We start from the raw sequence: 15,090 nt of genomic DNA, 5'->3' as shown, positions 1-15,090 counted from the left end.
TCTTCCTGTTCTGTTTTACTGCTAGTAACACTGTCTTTAAATTAGTGAGAATAAGAGGTCCTAATAATAAATGGACTTTTCTGAAGTGTTTTTTCATAATTCTGTCTAAAATCTAACATTACACCACGCTCTATTGTGACTGCTTTAGAAAGATCCAGTATCTTTGCTACTAAATAAATATAAATGAAAAGGAAAAAAAATTAAGAGTAGTCCCCTAATGGATAATAGGAGGCCCCATTAGCAGGCTACCTTGAATTATTTATAGATTTTTAGATGATGGTAATATCTTGTATCAAAATTTGGAACAACAGAAATTGTAAAGCTAATACTGAGGATAAGCTTATTCCATTTGGTTCTTTAGTTTGGGCTGGGTTTTTTATTTTTAATTCTTGTGAGACTTCCAAGGTACCACCATGGCCTTTGGAGAAATGTAATAATATTCTAGACGTAATCAGTGAAAAGTTTCCCATGACTTTGAATTTATGGAGTAGGGCAAGGGCAGTCTAATCCTGGTCACTCAACTGAGCCAACAGATGCTTTTATTTTTAAATGGTTTCCTAACTTGGAAGCAGAACTGAGTAAACTGAATGTTCCATCTGTAGAGGATGCTGAGATGGTCTTCAGCAGCTGTTGAAGACCTGTACGCACTAGGCACCAAAATAATTTTCCAAATGTTCTGCGAGCCTCTGTATATGACTACAATGTCATTATCCTCTTGGAGATGAGAGCAAGGTGTCATCTGTCACTGACAAAAGAATTGCCATTTTTTAACAATATATTAACTCCCACAGAATTATTCATTTGCTAACAACCATTTATACTCAACATGAGTGAATGAAATTTACATTTTTCTTATCCTTTGTATTAGTAACAGTTGAAATTGGTTTTTTTTGAAATTGCTACAATTTGGAGAGAGATCATGACACTGTGTTAATTTATCAGTGCTGTTAAGTTTTTGTGTATCAGTTTAGAAAAAAAAGGTTTACAAATCATTTAATAAATCAGTCACGAAAACCAAGTGTCTTATATCCCAGAAATCTGGAACTGCTTACTCAAACTATAAGATTCTCGTTGGGGTTTTTTGGTTGGTTGTTTTTCCCTGGTTTGAGATTGGCCAATATTTTATGGATGTCATAAAAATAGGACTAGTTTTGAGTTAAACCAGGAGGGACATGGGGGAGGACCAAAGTTTATCTAACAAGCTCTTTATATAAATCTAGCCAAGAAAGTTGCTAAGAAAGCTGCTCTCAGTTCTGAACATACAGACATGCTCTGTATTTGTTGTGAAGCTGTTCCTGGCTTGTTGGATACCTGACTAATTGTCAATGCGTAGTTTTATAATAGTCTGGAGTAAACTGGAATTTATTAGTGAAAAAAAAGCACTTGTGTATGATAGTAGGCTGTGCTGGGTTAACAGTACTGTACTGTAGCTGGAGTAGTTCCTAACTTTGATTTGACTGTCTGGTTGCATATAAACGTGTGCTGTCTTTTAGAGGTTTTTATACACAGATTTAAATTGTGTAGTTTCACAGGAACAGCTCAAGTACTTGGTTTTTTAGAATAGTTGAATGCAACGCTTGTATTGGCAAGTTCTTCCAAAACTTTCTCAAGTTTCATCATATTTCATTTGGCTTACATAGACTGTGTTTGGTGTGATTGTTTGTTTGTTAGGTAATGTTTGAAAATTCTTAGAGAAGAAGGTGGAATGTCTATGGTAAGCCTCTTGAAATTTTTCCTTTTCGGAGCTAACCATTGGAGTCTCCTTTCTTCCCGGTGTAGCTTGGATCTTGGTTACAGACAGAAAATAGGATTAGCCTCAAAGAAAAATCGAGCCATCTAATGCTCCAAACACAAATATTGCTCGCTATGGGAATTGAAAAGTCAGTGTTCAAGTTGGTTTATTCTGAGGTGTTTTAGAACTGGAATATTGCTCTAGTTTCAAGAACTTCTTAACAGAAGAGTAACCCTTGGCAGCTATGATGAAGTCCATATTTCAAGAGTAATTTGAGTCCATATTATGTAATTTAAATAGGAAATAGTTCGTTCTTCCTCTGACCAGGCCATCGGAAAAGAGGGGGTCTGAAGTTCTGTATGCAAAGCCTTGATTAAAGATAACCATCCGCTGTGACAGGCAGTCACAGAAATTTAGTTAACATATGCTTCTGTTAGAGAACTTATCTGCGAGAACTTACAGTTCAAGTAACTTATTTTTAACATGTCTGTGCTTATAACTTTTAACACTACTAGGTTGTAGGTACTCCATGACGCTCCAAAGAGATGGTTTATTAACTTTCCTAAAAGTACCTCTTAATTATTCAACAGGTTCATGAACCACCCAGCTCCAGCGAACAGCCGCTACAAACCCACTTGCTATGAACATGCTGCTAACTGTTACACACATGCAGTAAGTACATAAGTACATTTCCCCTTCTTTTTTTTTTTTTAAAATATGTTTTGATAAATTTTGGGGGGTTCACATGGCTAAATGCTTACCTCTGCCCAAGTGTATCCATATTTACAACCTCTCTGGTTTTGTTGTATAAGCTTCAGAAACAGTCCAGAAAATGTAACGTTAATTAGATGGCTGGTAATCCATCCCTGTTCTGAATCTTTAGGAGCTCCAGATGCTTCATAAGATTCCTTTCCACCGAAGTAAGTTACATGTCTTTAGGTGGTTTTCCTCTGTCCCAGTCAAAGGATGACCACGGTAAAGTGAATGTAGGCCTATACTAGTTAGTCTTGCAAGGCAGATTTCCCAGTACTGTGCTGACATAATATTGTGCAAATTGTATACTGCAAGTGTAAGAAAGATTTATTCATGTTAGAAGTGGAAAGCTTCATAAGACTATCATGTGGGTATTAGCTAGAAGAGCTGGAATGGCTTAGTTCGGATGCTTAATATCTATGAATCGCTTCTTTGAGAAATCTGCTATTTTGAAAGAGGCACTAATAATGCTGACAGCCCTACTAAAAGTCCTAGTCTGTCTGTATTTTCATAATGTAAGGATCCATACTAGATTTGAATATACGGTATACAAAATAAGGAAAGCAGGTTTGGGGCGGGGGGGGGGGTAATTGGGAAGTTAATTTGCTGTCCAGCACTTTGAAAGGGACTTAAAAATGTGTGTGTTTGTTTTTTAAGATAACATTTGCCCTTTTATAAAAGCAGCTTGTGCTTCTCCTCAGTCCCTTGTTTAACTCCAAACATCTGAAGTATGTTTGACTTTTTGTCCTCAGTCTCTTATCTCCAGTGTGTCTGAGTGAGCTACAGATACGAATGCTCAAGGTAGTGCACGGGACTCTTCAGTTCTAGAAAGAGCTGTTCTTAAGGATCCTTTGTGTATCTTTTATAAATAACCAACATACAGCTCTGTGTTGCTAGTAAAAACAGGATCACCTTGGTTTACATATAGAGGTTTAACATATAGAAAAGCTAACTGAAGCTTACGTGTTTTTAAGCCAAGGGTCTCATGTACAGCACTATGTAAATACATGCTCATTTGTCTAGAGAATGAAGCAACATTCTGTTAGTTAGCACAAGTATGTAGTTTATCTCATAATCCTTGTACAGATCTTGTTTACTCTGGCCAAAAAGTTAGATTTCAAAATATCTGGCAGACGTTGCTGTAGTCCTTAGCAATTCTAACCTTCATCTAGTTGAAAAACAGGCATGTCTTATTCCTGCCTGTTAGCAGTAGGTTACAGCCAAGATGTCATATCAGTATTTTCTGATATGCTACAGATTCTGGTGAAGCTGTCTAATTACTTTCTGAACAGTCAAGCTACGTGCTAAAACCTACCAGGAACTGTTAACAGCTTGGGGATATGCAATATTAACATATCCTTTGGAAGAAACTAAAGTGTAGTGTAAAAGAGGGATTGTTACTTCTTTAATAAAATTGTATGCAATAAATAACTTCTAATCAAAATTTAAAGCCTTGAAATAGGAATCTAATCTGGGGAAGCACAGTGGATTATACAGAAAAAGCTGGGGGCGGGATGCTTGCTTCTCCTCTGTGTTACAGGCTGTTTTACTAAATGTTAGACAGTCAAGCGGTTGAGTCTTTGCTGCTAGATTACGGTATGAGTTGTCAATTAGACATTGATGTAATTTCTACAAAACAGAGTTTAGCAATGGTTCTCCATATATTTTTTTTCAAAGCTGTATTCATAATAGAGAAAGTGGTCAACTTGTATTTTACGAGCATGGCTGTACTCCTCAGTAGGTATCCCGTCTGTTTTTTGACTTAAAAATACACAGTAGTCAGTTTAGGCAGCTGCTTAAAAAAAACAACCAAAAAAACCCCAACCAAAAAAAAACCCCAAACAGTAAGTGGGGATACAGAATCCCATGCATGGCTTTTTGTGACAATACTTAAAAGGTAACTTTGTGTAGCATAGTAAGGCATCTTCACATTTCTAACTAGTAAGGGTATTTAAAATGTCTTGGATTTTTTTAGCTTTAAATGAAGCACTGACTTGTCTTTAGACACTAGGAGACAGGAAGGGCAGCTAAGCAGTTGAATACAGAGACACAGAAGACTGCTCTCTGTGTTTAGAAGAACAGGAAGGAAACGGTGTATGAGAGAAGCAGGAGTTGTAAGAATTTGAGTTGTAAGGTAAGCTAAATCTAAGGGGAGGGATGGCTCATCGTGAAACTTTCTAGTGTATATAAGGTTTAGCAGACAAAAGATAGGCTCTGTTGTATTAAAACCTCATAATTTAGACACTGCTTGCTTTATACTGCTCTAAAAGTTTCTTCTAACTGCCTTAAAAGGAGGAACTATTCTTAAAATAAGTTATAGTCTCTCTATTCGAGTCTTGGTTTGTGCAGTGTATGGAAAAAAGAAGAAAGAAGTATAAATATTTAAAAAATGAGGCTTGGAGCATTTAGTAGGCCATTTGAGCATGGAAGAAGGTGTCATCAAAATTTCAGAAAGGCTTTTATGATGAAAATGTCTCCATTCTACCTGACTGATATTAGCAGTTTCTCTGTTCTGTGTATTGCACAACCCAACTTACCAGTATGCTTCTCCCTCCACGATGCTTGTCTCCTTATTTGAGAAGAGAAAATTGATGAGTAGGGAGACACTGTACTTGGCTTCAGGACTACGCTCCTGGAGCAGGCAGTTTGAGATGGACATAGTCCTTCATGGTTCCCTCTAAGTGTCACATGTGATTTTGGCTGCTTCGTTGATCTTTCCATTGTCTTACTTTCCAAAGAGGAAGTGTAGGGACCATCTTATGCTGTTAACGTTTCCCTCTCAAAGAAAGGCATGTGAGATTGCAAACAATAACGCCGTGCTTTGCTACAGTGGCTTGTGCATCGAAGGTCATTGTTGCTGACTACAAGACGTGCATAGCCTTGTGTGCAAAGAAAATAACTTAATTAGGCATGAATGTTACATACGAAAGCAAAAATTTTGAACATCTCTATGGGAGAGATTGTCTACAGAAATACAGAAAGCATACAGATAAAATGCTGACCAATGTACCAGTATCCTAAGCAACCCCAGATAGATGGAAGATACAGGATAGTTTACTGCAAGGTAGTAACCAGAGAATGTAATTTCCCTGAAGTACGCCTGATCAGGTTTACAGCTTACTGTTTCAGCGTCTTTCTTTGTGCCTTAAGGCTTTTTGCAGTGGCTGCTATTTGTGACAGTAGGAGTTGTGGTAGTCAGTTTCCCAAAATACATCATATGGGGGTTGTGCCCAAGTCTCTTCTTGAAGATTCCTGCCTATACCTGTAAATAAATATATTTTAATCCTTTGTCTTCCTCCTTATTGCAAAGGGGTTTGTAACTTCACGTTCTCATTTTTTTTCTGACATTTCTCTACAAAACTTAGTGAAACTGTTGCCTACTCTCTTGTTCTGTAAATCGCTCTACCAGCCCCGTTTCTGATTTAGCAAGTATTAATAAAGGTGCTAAAATCAGTAGATTGGAGTATCATGGTTCTGGGTTTGCTCACAGTACCTTAAATTGTTGGGTTTAACAATACTGATTTGGAAGAGTCACACTTCATGCTGAAAGAAGCAAAGCTTTTTGTGACTTGTAGCTAGTTTTTTGGGTTTTTTTTTTCACTAGAAATGCTGGCAACTTAGAAATGCTATGTCATTGCTGTAAAATGACATGGCACAATCACACTCATTCTATTAGTTCTGACTCTTTGACTACTTTTTTGGTAAATACCCTTCCTTTTAAAGGACTGATTGATTGCTTCTCCATTCTGAAGATTAAAATGCAGTTCTTGCGCTAGAGATTTTTTTCAAATGAACATGGGAAAATCCGCCTTGTTTTGTTGACTAAAGTGTTCTATTTCTTTTGTAAGATGCATGTGAGATATAATTAAGTCCATTGCATCATATGTTATCTATTATGGCATTAGTATCTAACGAACTTTTATCCAGTTGGCTGGAACAGCAGAGTATCATTTCTGGATTTTGTCTTTAATCTAGCTATTTTTGGTCCGAAAAAGAGTAATAAAACATCTCTTGTTTAGTGTAACTGTTCCCATGATGCATATCAGGCACAGAGGGAAAGTGTTTCCAAATAGAATACTTAGAAAAAACAATAAATCCTTCTCATGGAAGTATAGTGCTCTTCCCTGTGAGAAGCAGAATTATTCTTCAGAGCCAGGACAAGGCAGAAAAGAGATTAATTCAGGTCTTCATCATGTATTCATTTGTAGCTGCATTCTTCATTCTGAAGGTGCAAAGAAAGAGGTGATAAGAAAATTGCTTATTTGTTTTAACCCTCTAACTTTATATACGATAATTACTGGAAAAAGTGGTTGGCATCAAACTCTGTGTTGCCCCATTTGAGCATTACACATAATAGCTTAACTTGTGAAATATTTATTTTAGTAAAAAAGCTGGGGTATCTGTGTAAGAAAGGCACTGTGTAATATCTAAATCTAGTTTCCAAAGAGGTGTTCCTTCCTATAAAATGGTCTCAATTGGAGCTCCAGGCAGAATCTCTGCACAGCTCATGCCCAGGCTTTTAGTAGGGAATTAGTAGGGATTTGCTATTTTACCTAGTACTTGTGTTCACGATTCTTGTGGGTACATAATCTCTCTGAAACTTTTTAGTTCTCTGTCAAGTTTAATCAAAACTGAAATTCGCACTAGAAATCGGGAAGGAAACTGATGAACGTGGATACAGCGTGACTGCACAGCTTAAAGAAACATGGCTAGAAAACTATTTCTGGAGCTTAGTATTTTCCCATCTCCTGCAAAAACTGCCACATCTAGCCAGTTCGTTGCTGTCTCAAGGGCTTCAGCCACACTTTAAACTGTATGCCATATGTGGGAAAACAGGAGTGACTAATCTCCTGAAGAGAGAAACACTTTAACCGTTCTTGAGTTTGGGGGCTATCCAGGATATGTATATGGAAATTTATGGTTTGTGATAAATGAGAAGCCAGACGCGCAGACTATTTTTGGCCTTGAAGTGCATGAGGTCAACTTCCATAGTCTCATTAAACTCAGAAAGCGTTTTCACCTCTGGTCCAAATACTGTGGGTATAGGAATGCTATACTTTTCATTTCCATGGCTCTACAGCTTTTGGCGTAAACGTACTAAATTTTGCAAAAAGGAAGAAAATACAATAGTAATGAAGCTACAGTTGATGTATTTCAAAAGCCAGAAGTAAAAGCCACTTTTTTTGTTTGCTTGGTTTTTTTTAAGTCTTTGGATTAACCATCTACTTTAGAGTCATTCAGTCTGCTCTGCATCTTCTGCACTGTAGCTGTGATCAGAGCCTCAATTTCTTCTAGTCTGTAAGCAGATAAAGGACAAAGACAGTGCAGGCTAGACCAGAACTACGCACTCTTAAGCTATCAAACCTGTAATGCAAAGCAGAGTTGCTAGATTTGTTTAAACATTGCTTGTTCCTAGCTTTATTGTTTAGCATGTGAGACTTGGGTTAAACTACGAAGAACTTAACCTATGAAGCTTATTTACAATTCAGGTGAACAAATTAACATCTTAAGATACTTCGTAGGGCCTGGAAGGGAACTTGTGCGGCATTTTTAACTTGGAAGGCTGACAAAGATATACCTTCATGGTGGAGGGAGACAGGTAGAAATGTCTGAGTCAGCAGGTTTTTTTCTTTAAATACTTGTTGGACATGCTCCCCCCCCGCCTTTTTTTTTTTTCCTAGTTTGTTTTTTTCTGAATGAGACAAAGGTATATGATGTAATTTATTCTGGAAAGGAGTATAGTTTTAAATGTGTATGAAGCCTGCAGCCCACTTCTTAGATACTTCATGTGAGCCTGCTAATTCCATCATGATGTTTTAACAGTGGTTGTTTTGGAAGATGTGAATTAAAGCTGCTTGAGAGGGAGGTGGTAAGGAAAACAGACTTGGATATGCTGCATTAGAAGAACATAATCTTTGTGCGTTGAGTCTATTCATAAAAGAAGTTTGCATCTAATTTATTTATGATATCTAAAACCCAAGTTCTGCAAAGCCTTTGCTTAATTCTCTTGTCTTCTACTTAACTGCATGCTTCCAAATGCTTTCTCTTTTCATTTGGGACTTAAGTTTATTTTGGTCTGTCCTGTGGTTTAGATCCAAGCCTAGAGTAAGATCAAAACTTTTTAAATAAAAACACAAAGCAGAATGTGAAAATAAAAACACTGGTAAAACTTTGCAGATTCTTTTGTTTGTCTGATTTTGTGTCATGGCTAGAGGAGCTAGTAACCTAGCCTAATAGCATGTGAGGAGAAATTTATCGCAAACGGGTATAACCTAGTTGTGTGAGACATTGCTGAAGTCTTGACGCTTGTGTGTCAACATACAACTAAATGAAAAACTTGCTCCAGTTAGGAGTGTGCCATCAGATGTTTTACATATGGTCTTATATGGGGCATACTGCAGTTTTATCTGCCCTGCTGTTGCTGTACTGTGGGTGGTACTATGCTGGCTGCCAGTAAAGACTTAACAATGGCCTTTTGTTTTCTTAGTTCCTCATTGTTCCTGCGATTGTGGGTAGTGCCCTTCTCCACCGGCTTTCTGATGATCGATGGGAAAAGATAACAGCATGGATGTATGGCATGGGGCTCTGTGCTCTCTTTATTGTCTCCACAGTATTTCATATCGTTTCTTGGAAAAAGAGTCACTTAAGGTATCACTATAAGATGTTTTATTTTCATCTTCTGTGATGTTTTTCCATTGTGTTTCTCAGTCAAAAACATGATTTTACAGAAGGCTGGAGTGGTACCTTGTACTGAATCATGAAAAAATCACCCTCGATTCTGTTGGAAGAAATAGTGTGCCAAGCTCATACATGAACAAACTTTAATGTCTGCTGCTTTTTCGCAAAGAAAATATGTGTTTTTCTAGGCCCTAGTGGCTCTTAATCCAGAAGTTGAATGGGAAAAACATAATCTAAGTGAGTGGTGGATATAATCCCATTGCAGAAATGAGAACACTGTCTGGGAGTATATGGCACGCTCGAATACTTTGAGGAACGCAGAGTTTGCCAAGAGAATTATAATACAATACACAGCTAACTAGCAGAAAGCCTCCTTGGGAGCAAGGCAGCAATAGAAAAACTAAGATGTGATGATTTTTTTTTTATTTTTTTTTTTGTTCCATTATGACTCTTATATAATCCTGGGCCGTAAATTGGATTCAGTAGGCGCTGAATAGTAACAGTTGCTGGATTAGGTGGAGTTGATGTGACAGCTTTCGGCCTCCTTGCCAGAAAGCAGGATGTACAATGGGGTGGAGAAGGGGAGAAGAGGAATGGAGGAGTGCTCATCTCCTACGTGTCTCACTTATGACCTCCTGAAGTTGAAGTCAGCTGGACAGTCTTCCAAATGTTTTTAAGAGGTTATGGAGCTGAGGGTATTTTCCCCAAAGTAATTCCAAAGTGTGTCAGAAAACTGAGATGATACAAAAATCTTTCCAAAATCTGTCTTGGTGACTTGTTCTCTCTCTTACTAGGACCATGGAGCATTGCTTTCACATGTGTGACAGAATGATGATCTATGTCTTTATTGCGGCATCATATGCACCATGGTAAGAAATCAGAAGCGCAGCTTCAGAATTAAAGCTTTTTCCAACGTAAACAGTTTATCATTGCAGCTTTCCAAAATCTATAGGTATCTTCTTAGATGCAATTGACCACATTTTGCATTGTGAAATGCAGCATAATGTAATCGCCTGGGATTTGCTGAACAGAAAGCAGTATTAGAAGACAGCAGAAAGTAATTTATATTCCACAAACCCCAGTTTATGCTTCCTTCACGTCAATGCAAACACACCTTCTGCCTCTCTGTGTATAGAATGTCCAAGTGTCTTCTCCCATGTCATGCCTAAGTTATAGCTCTGAATATTTATATATTTTTATCAAGCCCTACTACTCTTGTGTCACTCAGTATGGTGAGACTGAGTCCACAGTACTCCTGTGGACTCAGTACACTCCATTTCATCACTTTTGTCTTGAAATCTTTGTACCTCCAGGTTAAATCTACGTGAGCTTGGGCCTCTAGCATCTCACATGCGTTGGTTTATCTGGCTGATGGCTGCTGGAGGAACCATTTATGTATTTCTCTACCATGAAAAGTAAGAATTATTATTTGCATTTAACTTTAAACTGAAATTAAAAGGTGGGGTGGGGCTTTCTTGCTTTCTGAGTGTTCCTATCCAGCCTTTCACACATTGAAATAAGAGCTTTGAAACAGTGAAAATATGTGATGAGAATGACGCAAACTTACATCTTGTCAGAAGATAATTGTATTCACCCTGTCATAACATGTCTTTAGGCTATATTGTTGTCTTCTTTTAAAGGGGTGGGAGGGAAGTATCCACTTCTAAAACTTTTGCTACAAGAAAGCAGGGGTGAAAGTGGGTAGGGTAAGAAACCAGTTGAAACGATGGCTTTCTTACGCCCCCAATTTATGTAGCATTGTGTATAGTTTATACTGCAACATTATATTGTTTGTATATACTGATGCATATTGACTCCTGCTACCTTCTTATTTTTGTTTTGAGATGCGAGTCCTTGAGTTTCAGATCTGAATTCTTGAGCCTGCTTTCATTCCTTATCCTCAGGGAGGAAGACCCAACTTCTTTGTTTTGGAGATGAGCTATTGAGGTTCTTGTCAAATAAGAAAATATAAGTTGTCTCAATGTTTTATTCTCACTAGTACTTAATGCAAATGAATGCATCTAGGCAGTATTTAGAGAAGAAGGTATTGCCTGCAACTGTACAATGTAGAGATAAATACTAGCTTTATTTTTGTCATAAAACACTGGTTATTTATCTGCACAGAAAGCTTTCTGAATAGTTTAATGGACCCATGCTAACATAAAATTTAAAATATTTTCTTTACTGTTGAAGGAAATGTTGATCCTCTTGTACACCTCCTTACATGACTCGAATCGTTCCTTTTTAGGTATAAGATTGTTGAACTCTTTTTCTATTTAGCGATGGGATTTTCTCCTGCTCTGGTAGTGACATCCATGGTAAGAAATGTGACTATTAACATTACAAACATACAAACTTTCCTTTTATAACTAGCTTAAGTTCCAGTGCAGCAATCTTTCTTCTGAAAAGATGTTAATTTTAGGCCACCATAACTGTAAATGTTCTCTGCAGAAGAACCAAATATAGTCAGTTATATATATATATATTTTGAATTCATAGTTTACATTTCAAGGAAATGCTACCTTGTTTTGCTGAATCTGGGCCACAGGGTCTAGATAAAAAGAGGTTAGGTTCCAAACTCCACTTCTGAAGACCCTCACTTCTGAAAGGATGTCGGACATAACAATTCAATTACTTCCTTTTGAGTAAAAATGATAAAGATGTGAAGTACCTTAGCCTGTTGAAGAATGTTTCTAGATATTAGTATTTATCAACTTACTTAATGCCCACTTACCACTTGCAGATTGGGGAAAGAAGTTTTTTCTTTATGAAAGTGCAATGGACTTCTGATAACACATCTTTTTCTTGGTATATGTAAGAGCTCCCTGGAAAATCTAATCAATTGATGCTGTGTTTTGGACCAAGGTGGGGGAAGTAAATTGACTCTTACCCCTTTCAAAATTACTTAGGGGCAACAAAGCTAGAAGGTTTTGTCTCTTACTAGAGGATTCTTTTTATCAGTGAAGCAGGGGAAAATTGAAAAGTTTAGTAGTCGAACTTTATCAAACTGATGCACTGTATCTGGGATACTTGATCTCTCAGCAACTGGTTTTTTTGTGTTTTTTTTTAAAAAGATTTCTTGGTGCATCTGTAAAGCATCCTGCTCTGTCTTGTCCACCTCAAAACTTTGACTATTATTTATTTATATTTACATATTTTAAATAACTTTGAATAACCCTCTCTGCTGCTAGTATAAATCTGACACCTCTACAAGGTAATGCCTTAACTGTTCCTTGTGAATGTTGTGCTACACCAACACCTTGCTGGATGCTTCATCCAGTGAGGAGTTGCATTACACTCACGCTTATGCACAGTAACGTGGGTTTCTTTTTCTCCGCGTTTGTTCGCTCTGCTAATGAGCATGAAGCAAAACATCCAACTTGTCTTAATTCTTGCGTTGTCCCTCTATTACTTCTATAGTGCTGTGGAGACATATTATATAAATAGATAATTATATATTTCACAAAGTGTAATATAAATATACTGGGTTTCTCACTTGTCCATCTGTCACACCCAAGATGTTCTGAGTTGACAGCCAGCTTTCTTTTCCTGGGGGGAAAGCACTTTGTATTTTGTGCATAAAATACCCTTTCCCTCCTTTACACCCCATCCCTATCTTTCCTTGTTAATTGACAGAGCAACACCGATGGACTTCAGGAGGTTGCCTGGGGAGGCTTGATATATTGTCTGGGTGTGGTGTTCTTCAAGAGCGATGGAGTCATTCCGTTTGCCCATGCCATCTGGCACATATTTGTGGCCACAGCAGCTGCTGTTCATTACTATGCCATTTGGAAGTACCTTTACAGAAGTCCTGCAGACATAATTCGTCACTTATGATATATATATAAAAAAAAAAATCTGCACTTGGCCTCTGTAACAGTATTATTTGACTTAAGGAATTCGGGGAAATTGGAAAATTGCACAGAAAATCTGCACTGACTTTGATAGTTCTCTGAACACAATTACTGTGAACTGATGTTGTATGTGTCCTGCAATTGCCCATCTTACGGCAAGTGCTGTAAATAACGAAGATACTGTACTGCAGTACCAAGAATCCATTCCATGTTAGTAGAACTGGCTACCTGATGTTTACAAATAAATTTTGTATTCTAGTTTAATTTTACAATTTTTAACTATGTGAATTTTTCTAAATTAGTGATTCAAACGGTGAAGTCAGTGCAATAGCAAAAATGTAACTCTCTTGATTTGAAATTGGTTTCTATCGCCTTTCCACTAGTCATTTATTAAACATGAATCACAGACAAATAATCTACTTTTACCACTCATTATCTTGGTATAATGTGACTTTTATAGAAACTTTTTGTGTTTTTTGTAAACTTTAAAAGTACATTTATTGAACTGAAAACACACAACTGTCATCTATGCAGTTACTCATGTTGCAAAATCTTGCAAGAAATAGTTACATTCCACATACTGTACTGACAAGCAAACGTTGTACCTCTTCCAAAGGTTGTATTACAAGTGTAATTGTAATAACCACTTTTATGAGCTAAAATCTAAATGTGATTCTGCTGAGTTTTAACATGATAGTATTCTGCTCATCTATAGTACCACTTAAACAGCACCTTAATTTGGCTTTATCCATGATGGAAATGAAGTGCTTTAAAAGAAATAGTTAACGTGATTTTTCTCCTCAAGATTCCCAATTCTGCTCTGTGCTGCCCAGCCAGGCAGCAGTTTGGATGAAAGCTGACTTATCAAGGGTTGACAGTATTAAGGAAGATGGACAGCTAATATCCTGCTATCCATACCAGAGAGTCAGTCATTTCTCTAGAATCTGTACACACATTTCGGTGCTGTAATATTAAGGCTTGGATTTTCAAAGGGATTTAAATTGGCCAGCAGAACCTGTTCCCACCAATTTTCGTTGGGGCTGTTCTGTTGGGAACTCCTGGTCAGAGCAGCAGGTATAGAGCGATCGCTGACCGCTTTGAATTCAAAGTTATTGGTTCTTCACAAGAACAGCCTTTCAGGGAGGAGAGCTTGAAGAACTTCCTGTGGTGTCACTTGTCGTGTTGGGACTTAACACAGAGTAAAACTGGTCTTTAATTGTATTGCTGTCTTTCTGTACAGGAAAACCAAATGTGGTAGCAAGTCATGATTGTAGAACACGTGCATTAAATGACCAGATGTAGAAGAGTCATTGTAATTCTGTTTGTCCACTAATTGTATCCTGTCCCACTATATAATGAATGTCTTATATTAAGATTGACTTTATCCTTTTTCTAATTTACTCAGTTTTTCATGTCAGTATTTAAAAACAAAACCAAAACGTGTTGCCTTTTTCAGATCTTGTTCTGGATATTGCCTGTCTGCAAACAATAAGTAGCAAGATAGGGATGTTTTTCAAGGTACCGTTTAATACTGCACCTAAATTTGCCAGTGGGTTGCATATTTTAGAATATATACATTTATATACGGAATTTACAGGAGGGACAAACTTTAATTTCAAGGCATTGAAGAATTGCTGTATGGTGTTAGGAGGTGATTGGAGAAATGGCACCACTACGGCAGACTAGTTAACTGCCCCAAAAGAGAACAAATGGAACAACTGGGCAGGTAATTCCTAGTACAACAGTCTCACACATCTGGATGCCTCAGTTTTTTTAACATTGTGTCTATTTTAATATTTTCCACTTTTTGTGAGTTCATATATTTTGTTTAAATGCAGTACTGTTAAAACCACTAAAATACATGTAGAAGTTTTCTGTAGTCAAAAGTGAAACTGTTGCTTGAATATGTTTGTTTTAATTTTAAGTTAATTTTTCATGGCATTGCTTTTTGGAGTGTTTGAAATGGTTTTTAAAAAATTTCAATTCGCCAAAAATATTTTTAATTACTGTATTCTAGTCAATATGATATTGAATGTACTAGACTAACAATAAACATTTTGTGCAATTTGGAAA

The 15,090-nt window shown here is 37.1% G+C and overlaps 1 protein-coding gene across 2 annotated transcripts in view; it reads left to right on the top strand.

The window, feature by feature from the left end:
* MMD (monocyte to macrophage differentiation associated) overlaps positions 1 to 15,090 on the top strand; it is a 45,676-nt gene extending 30,586 nt beyond the window's left edge. For both annotated transcript variants that reach the window (XM_069799227.1, XM_069799228.1), the window contains exons 2-7: positions 2,323 to 2,404; positions 8,973 to 9,133; positions 9,958 to 10,032; positions 10,477 to 10,578; positions 11,412 to 11,481; positions 12,800 to 15,090. In XM_069799227.1, the coding sequence (XP_069655328.1) occupies positions 2,323 to 2,404; positions 8,973 to 9,133; positions 9,958 to 10,032; positions 10,477 to 10,578; positions 11,412 to 11,481; positions 12,800 to 13,000 (691 nt within the window). In that variant the 3' untranslated portion in view covers positions 13,001 to 15,090. The remainder of the gene's footprint in view (positions 1 to 2,322; positions 2,405 to 8,972; positions 9,134 to 9,957; positions 10,033 to 10,476; positions 10,579 to 11,411; positions 11,482 to 12,799) is intronic.

Source organism: Haliaeetus albicilla, chromosome 12, assembly GCF_947461875.1.
Source record: "Haliaeetus albicilla chromosome 12, bHalAlb1.1, whole genome shotgun sequence".
In the NCBI taxonomy this organism is placed as follows: domain Eukaryota; kingdom Metazoa; phylum Chordata; class Aves; order Accipitriformes; family Accipitridae; genus Haliaeetus; species Haliaeetus albicilla.
Note: the sequence above shows the minus strand (reverse complement) of the source record. Positions and strands in the feature narration are given on the sequence as shown.